At 43.9% G+C, this 7,016-nt stretch overlaps 1 protein-coding gene across 1 annotated transcript in view; it reads left to right on the top strand.

Annotated features, from left to right (window-relative positions):
* The first annotated feature begins 60 nt into the window (after nucleotides 1–60).
* LOC121672920 (pyridoxal kinase-like) overlaps nucleotides 61–7,016 on the top strand; it is a 33,874-nt gene continuing 26,918 nt past the window's right edge. The window contains exon 1 of the mRNA XM_042045845.1: nucleotides 61–233. Within this exon, the coding sequence (XP_041901779.1) occupies nucleotides 147–233 (87 nt within the window). The 5' untranslated portion in view covers nucleotides 61–146. The remainder of the gene's footprint in view (nucleotides 234–7,016) is intronic.

Raw genomic sequence — 7,016 nt, 5'->3', positions numbered from 1 at the left:
CGCCTCCCCGCCTGCCTCCCTGCCGCGGCGGGTGTGTGACAGGCGGGCAGGGCGAGCGCGTCACGCCGGCCGCGCTCCGCCCCCCGCTCCTGCTCCCGGCGCCGCCACGTCGGCCCGGCGCGGGCAGGCGCGCGGGCAGCGCAGCCATGGAGCCGGAGTGCCGGGTGCTCTCCATCCAGAGCCACGTCGTCCGCGGCTACGTGGGCAACAAGGCGGCCACCTTCCCCCTGCAGGTGAGCGGGCGCGGACCTGCTCCTCTTCCTCCTCCTCCTCCTCCTCCTCCGCTCTTCCCTGCGGGGCGGCGCGGGGAGCCGGGCGGGCGGTGTGACGGCAGCGCTGCCCGGCGGGCTCCGGCGCCCGGGCGGCCCCTGCCAAGGGGAGGTAAGGTCAGGGCACGGCGGGGAGATGCCCGCACGGGCACCCTCCCCGGCGCCCCGGTGCCGGCGGCAGTGCCCGTCCCGAGGCTCCGCGCACCCCGCGGCCGCTGCGGCTGCGCCTCCCGCCGGCTCCGCGCCGCTCCCGTTAACGCAGTTCCTTCTGGGGCTGTGGCACGGCGAGCGGGCTCGGCAGGGGAGGGGGAGCCGGGGGTGCTGCTGGTGGGTTTGCTCGGCACTGCGCTGCCTGCGCCGGCTCCGGGATGAGGGCGGCTCCGCTGCCGCCGACAGGCGCATCCAGCCGGGGCTCCTGCCGCTTAAGGCAGGGTCATCGCAGTGTCCCGTGCCGGGGACTCGGGGCACCGGTGTCCTTGTGCTGGCACCCAGCTAAGCCCCGCCTGCCCTCGGGGTCGGTGGGGCTGGGTGATCCCGCACCCCGGAGGGTCTGGGGAAGTCGTAGTGGGGTGTAAGGGCCACTTAATGACTGTGCATGGCAGGACCAGAGAAGCTCCTGACATGGCCCGGGACTCGAGGGTGTAATTGGATCTTGGCCTTCACGGCTGTCATGTGCTGCCTTCAGAGTTGTTTGCTTGGATGTCTCCGCTGGTGAGACTTTGCACATCACACTATTGGCTCTTGGGAAGGGTCTGTATCCCCAAGGGCTAATCCAGGGCCTCCCCATCAAGAGGTCTTTGTGCCTTGACACAACGCGAGTCTGTATGGAGCTCTCTAAGAACCTCATTACCAGAACATGGTGTGTTGTGACATTGGTTATCTTGGTGTATGCTTACCGAACGATGGTGTAACTCATTTGGCTAACAGGAGAGGTGATGTACTGTGATAAATGATGCAAGTGAGATCCAGCCTGCAACAAGCAGTGTCACACCTCCCTATCACCATCCAGTTATAATGTAACCAAGTGTCTTGAAAATTAATGTATGGTGAAAGGGTGATGTAGGTATGTAATCTGAGTATTGTAGGAAAATACGAGTATGTAGAGCTCCAAGCCAGAAAGGTCATGAGCTGCAGGCCCCCTGTCCCTCCTTTCTTAACAAAATGATCTCGCAATTTTACTTCCCCTTTCAATTTTTGTGTTGCAAAAGAGCACACAGTAATACTTATTCCAGAAATCTCCAGTCTCTTAAACTGTTCTCTCTCTCCATTTAAATTCTCTGTCAAAGGTTCTCTTTACTCTTTTGTACCTCAACCTGTCTGACACATGAGCTGTGTAACCCTGGCAGATGGGCTCCTGGAAAGTGTCTTTAGTTCCTTGGCTATGACAGTATAAGATACTACTGGAGTTTAAAAAGTCCTGTTGATGCTGTTACTGGGTTGTGTTTAGGAGGCTGTCACACTCATGCTGTATAGTGCTCCTCAGTGTATAGTATAGCAAGAAGTTTCTGGGGTGGGAGGAAAAGAAATTTACTTGGAGAGCAGCCAAACTGCCATTACAGGCTGCACTTGCAAATCCTATGGAGGCAGCCCTTAGTGATATTGTGCTTGCTGGAAAATTATCTAAACGCTTGTTTTACTTGGACATCAGATGGGGCAAGGTGCCAGCAAGTGAAACTTGGCTTTTCTTTGTTTCCTTGAAAGAAGGAAGAGAATTAAAAACCTGGGTCTTTCTCTGTTATTGTTTTTATATAGGGATAAAAATGATACCTGTATCTGTTCTTGAGGATGGGTGCAACTCTGGCATGCTTTTATTTCCCATTCTCTTCTTCTTGGTTTAGTTTTCTGAACCAGTTAAGTGAGGCTCCCTTCGGAGCTCCTCAGTTTTTAGTTTGCAGGGCAGGGTGTATGTAGATAAATGTGTCCATGTGCTTGTGAGGTCTGATGGGCTGAAATCCTGACACAACAGTTCAGGAATCTGCATTTGGACAGCAGCATCCAAGTAGAAAACCAGCCATGGTTTCACCTGCTCTTTGCAGACTTCTCTGAAAGTCACTCATACTTTCATAACCCAATCTTTGGTGGAAATCTATGACATTATTATCAATAGCCAGCAATCTGCACAGAATTCTTTAAGGTCTTTTTTTAACCAGTTGGTTGCATTTTGTCAGGCTTCCACTAAAGTAAAAGCTAAAGCATTTAAAACGTAGGTAAGGTATGTGGAAAAACTTCCTTTGTGGAGTGTGTGGTAAATGCTTTCTATGTGGCAAACACAGCAAAACAGAGTTGTACCATATATTAGAGCAGTTATAGTAATGTAAGTAATAGAGCTAAGTGAGAAATGTTAGAACTCTTTACACCATTTCAGGTTAAAATACATTTAAGTAATTAGACAGTCTAGATTAACTAATAAGGTCATAGAGGAAATGTGCACCTGGATTTGCCAGAAAGTGAACTGCCCTCAGCACTGCTTTGAATTCTGCCTTGTCAAGAGTTTAAATAGTTTTTACTTGCATGGTCTTAGTACCTCTTTAAAAAGTTCTGAAGGTACTTGTGAATTACTTTTAAAATACTGTTAAGTTATTCCACAGTTGTATGTTCTGAGCTTTTAGTATCAGAAGTGGTTCAGGACTGTCCAGCATTTAAGAGAGGAAGAGCAGTAGGGTGTACATTAACTTGAGGAGTTGCCACTGTCAGTCAGATAATTTATTTTAAAACACAAAAAAATGTTTCTAAGTTTCTAAATGTTTCTGATGTTGACTAACATTTGTCATAGTTTTTATGATATAAAATAAAAACGTATGTTTTCATCGTGACACTTTCATCATACATGGTTTTTTCCTTAGAATTTGAGAACTCGTAGAATTTGAGAAACTTGTGCCTCTGTTTTGAGTATTTAATTCCTGACTTCCTTTTATAGCTGCTTACCTTGAAGACGTAGCTAAAAGCTTAGACAAATACCATTAATCATTTGGATCTGGAGAATGAAATTGTCTGTCCTGAACTGTAGAACACACCATAAACAGTCTCTACAGTACAGGATAAAATGGCCTTTTGAAATCTGTTAAATTACTTTATTTTCTTTTTAACTTTTTTTCCCCCTGCTAAATGGAAATAGTTGTCCAGGTATTAAGAAGGACTGGTGATTCTCAGACTAGTTCTCGGTAATTCTCCTCTGGAAAGAAAACAGTAAGTCTACATTTTTAGCTCCTTCTTAATTGCAGAAAAGATGGGAAAACAACTTTGGGCAGCACAGATGGTAATTTCTTTGATATTTAGAGTCGGTCTTGAACTGCTTTGTCCAGTATATGCTAAGACCAAAACCGGTATCAGTAGATCTTTGCTAATTATCTACTGCCTTAGCAAAAAAGTTTAAGACTTCTTTTTCTTCATTTTGTTGACAAGTATAGCCAAATGGATTTAGTATTATGTAGAAAGATAAAGTGCATCTCTTGTTTAAGATGACTCTTTTTCTAACTCTGCTATTGTGTTAATAGTATGAGTCAGAACAAGGATGAATCAATCAAAAGTCTTTACAGAGTAACAATAAGAAATGTTCTGTGTAGCCCTTGTTTTTGTTACAGATCAAAGGCTGAGCAAACCTAAACCTTAAACAAATAATAAATACAAAGATGAAAGAATGCATTTGGTCTTTGTAATACCCAAAGATTGTCCTAAATTGCATATCTGAAACAATAATTATTGCTCTAGAATCATACTTCAAATGAAGTTTGTGGAAGCATGCTTTTTCCCCTTGCCTTTGTTCTTTTAAGAAAGGTAGATAAGGGCTGAACGAATTTAAAAAAACAACCCAAGACATAAAAAAATTCACAACCCCTCTGAGAAGGCTTGTTCAAAGCTGTGTAAAGAGCATTTGCTTCTTATGTGGATGTCAGCACACATAGCTGCAAAAGTCTGGTGAATACCTTGCACAAGGCGAGGCCCTGAAAAAGACTTGTAATCCAAAAAGTCCAAACAAGGTGGTTCCCCACCTGGCAGTCTGGATTTCTAGGGAGAAGCTTTAGCAGACCTTTCCAGAAGTGCTTGTCCAGATGAAGTCAGCTCAGGTGCACTGAGAGAACTTTGAACCTCTCAGAAGATTGTAGGAGATGGACTTTCCACCTGCATGGTAAGCTGGGAGGGAAGGCGAGTTGGACAGGACTGGGAGGGACAAGAAAGTAGATCATAATCAAAAGACAACAACAACAACAAGGGGTGTGTGTGTCACTTTCAGCTCTTAAACTTTGATATAGACCAGACTGAGGCTACTGAGATCTCGCTTTTACTTAACAGCAGGAGTTTATGTTTGTGCACAACTCTAAACAAAGAGACCTCCATTTGCTTTTCGAACTCCTAATGGAATCTTTTCAGCTACAATGCAAAATAATCAGCTTAAAAAATTAGAGTCGCTTCACCCTGCCTAAAGGAAATGCAGCTGGGGCTGCAGATGTGCTGTGGACTCTGAATGGCTGGGCAGAGCCTCTAATGAACAGAGAGTGGGACTGACTGAACCATCCTCATCCAAGGTCAGGTCTGTGTGACTGTGGGATTCCTAGCTGTTCCTACAAGTCACTCAATAGTGGCAGCTTGTTAAATAAGTCTTTGTCATGAAAATACAGAAATGCCGAGGGATGTTCACACAGGCTGATTGTATAACACAGTTGTAAAGCTGCAAAAAGCAGTATAAAATGCATTAAAAGTTATTGTGCAATGTGTGTACTGGGCCAGTTGACCAGTTGGCATTTTAAGTTTTTAAAAAATAAGATTATAAATATTTAGAATGATTGATGATTATGATAATTTGCTGACTTCTTCATAGTAAATTGTGAAAGTTTGAACGGTGCAGGTGCATATACTGGTATTTGATACAGTAGTTACCCTGGAGTGTGTGTAGTGATGTGTAGTGAACAAATAATTTTTGACATAAATGTAATCTTTTCATCTATCTCAACACAGCAAAAGGAAAAGATGAGGAGGATCCCATTTGGTGTCTACAGTACATGCAAATATTTGACTTGAGAGGAAGCAAAAATACTTCACCCTGATTCACCCACTGTCTTTGGAAGAAAAATGGAGTTGTCAAGAAATTGCAAATCTTATTAAAAGACTGGAAAGCCTTGCCTAGAGGTGGATTTGCACTGTTTGTGTGGGGAATATAATGTACTCAGAGACTCAGTAGCAAGTGTTTACTTGCTTAGGGCATTTTTGTATTAGGAATGGCCTTAGTTTCTGTCTGTAAGTCTTAGAGGGTTTTTTTAATTCTTCCAGTAGTTGATGTCATATTTCTGCTCTGGATGAAACAGTTGAGAGCATATATTTCTGTGTATAAACAAACAGGGACAGATAACAGTGAATAGTGATCAGGTTTCTGGGGAGAGAAAAAGGGCTTCAAGTTAAAGTTAATTCCATGTTAAAATGTATGGAAATGTATTAAAAACAAAAGTATAGTTTGAAATAATAAAACAAATTTTTAGTTGTATATATGTGAATTGTACAAAGGTACACCTGAGAAAAACGGGGGACATAAAAAGTCACTGGTAGATCTCTAAAATGTCCCTTTAAGTAAACTGTTGTCTTTTACTATTCACTTTTTCTATTTATATCCAAAAAATGATGGTCACTTTTCCTTGAAAAGCATATTTAGTCATTTTAGATAAGGGATACAGCATTATCCATGGCTGACTGAACACATACCAGGCAGGTATTTTCAGCTTCTTTAGTCTGAATGAATGCAAATGGAAGTTCCACTTCAGTTGCTCGTGTTGTATGGAAAACAGGCTGGAGTTGGTGAGGCAAGGTTAATGTGAGGAGCTGGACATTAGTCCTGGGACATAAAATGTCCATTCTTCTGAAATTACTATATGCAGTAGAGTGTGCAGCTGCACAGTAATATATACAGAGGAGAAAAAATATGTATATGATGAGCATAATGTTTGAAACATGCCAAGGAGGTCTGTGCTGATAGATAATATGAGCCCCAGGAGAAGCCAGACTAGTTCATCATCTTGTGGCTTGGCAGCAGTGAGGTGACTTATCATAGCTAAAAAAATACTACTGTGCTGAACTACCTGAAATTTTTCAAGCCTTTGTTCAGGACTCGTATTTGTTCATGTTAATTCAGCCGTGACACCTCTGAGCTCCAGTTCCCTTAACATCTGGAACAATTATCCATAGAGCAGGAGAGCAAACTGAGATACCAGAACCTCTTCTGTGGTTCATTTAAAAACAAAACAAACTTCTCTTCACCCTCTGTCATCCTTTGTAAACTTTAAGCATATGGCATAGTTTGGGCTGAGTAGAAATCCTTGCATGGTGATTTAACTTTGCTGTCTTGGGAATGCAAAACACCTCGTGCCAGCTGGATTTGTGGGATTGAGGAGGTGCTAGAGCACACACTGGAAAATGGAAAGTCTCTCCCCTGTGGCAAAACAAAAGCTGGAGAGCTGCTTTCTGATCTGTGGATGCAGTGGGTCCCAAAACCAGCAGTAAATGGTTTTCCTGACCTGCAGAACTCTTCCAGTCTGGCCACAACTATTCCCCTTCTCCCCACTGCGGGGTCCAGTCATGTTTTACCTCTCAGAAGAGGAACTGTGTGGAAATCTCCTGCAAGGATGGCACAGCTATCAGTGACATTAATAAGCTGAAGGGAGGAATCCATGACAGCCTTCAAGAACAGTATGCATTGAAAACATCCAAGGAAGTGCAGTGCTGGTCTGTCCCACAATATCAGAATACAACAACATTTTTTCT

This window comes from Corvus kubaryi, unplaced genomic scaffold, assembly GCF_017639235.1.
Source record: "Corvus kubaryi isolate FWS band 111438036 unplaced genomic scaffold, C.kubaryi_AGA036_p1.0 65041, whole genome shotgun sequence".
NCBI lineage: Eukaryota > Metazoa > Chordata > Aves > Passeriformes > Corvidae > Corvus > Corvus kubaryi.
This window is presented reverse-complemented; position numbering and strand designations above follow the sequence as displayed.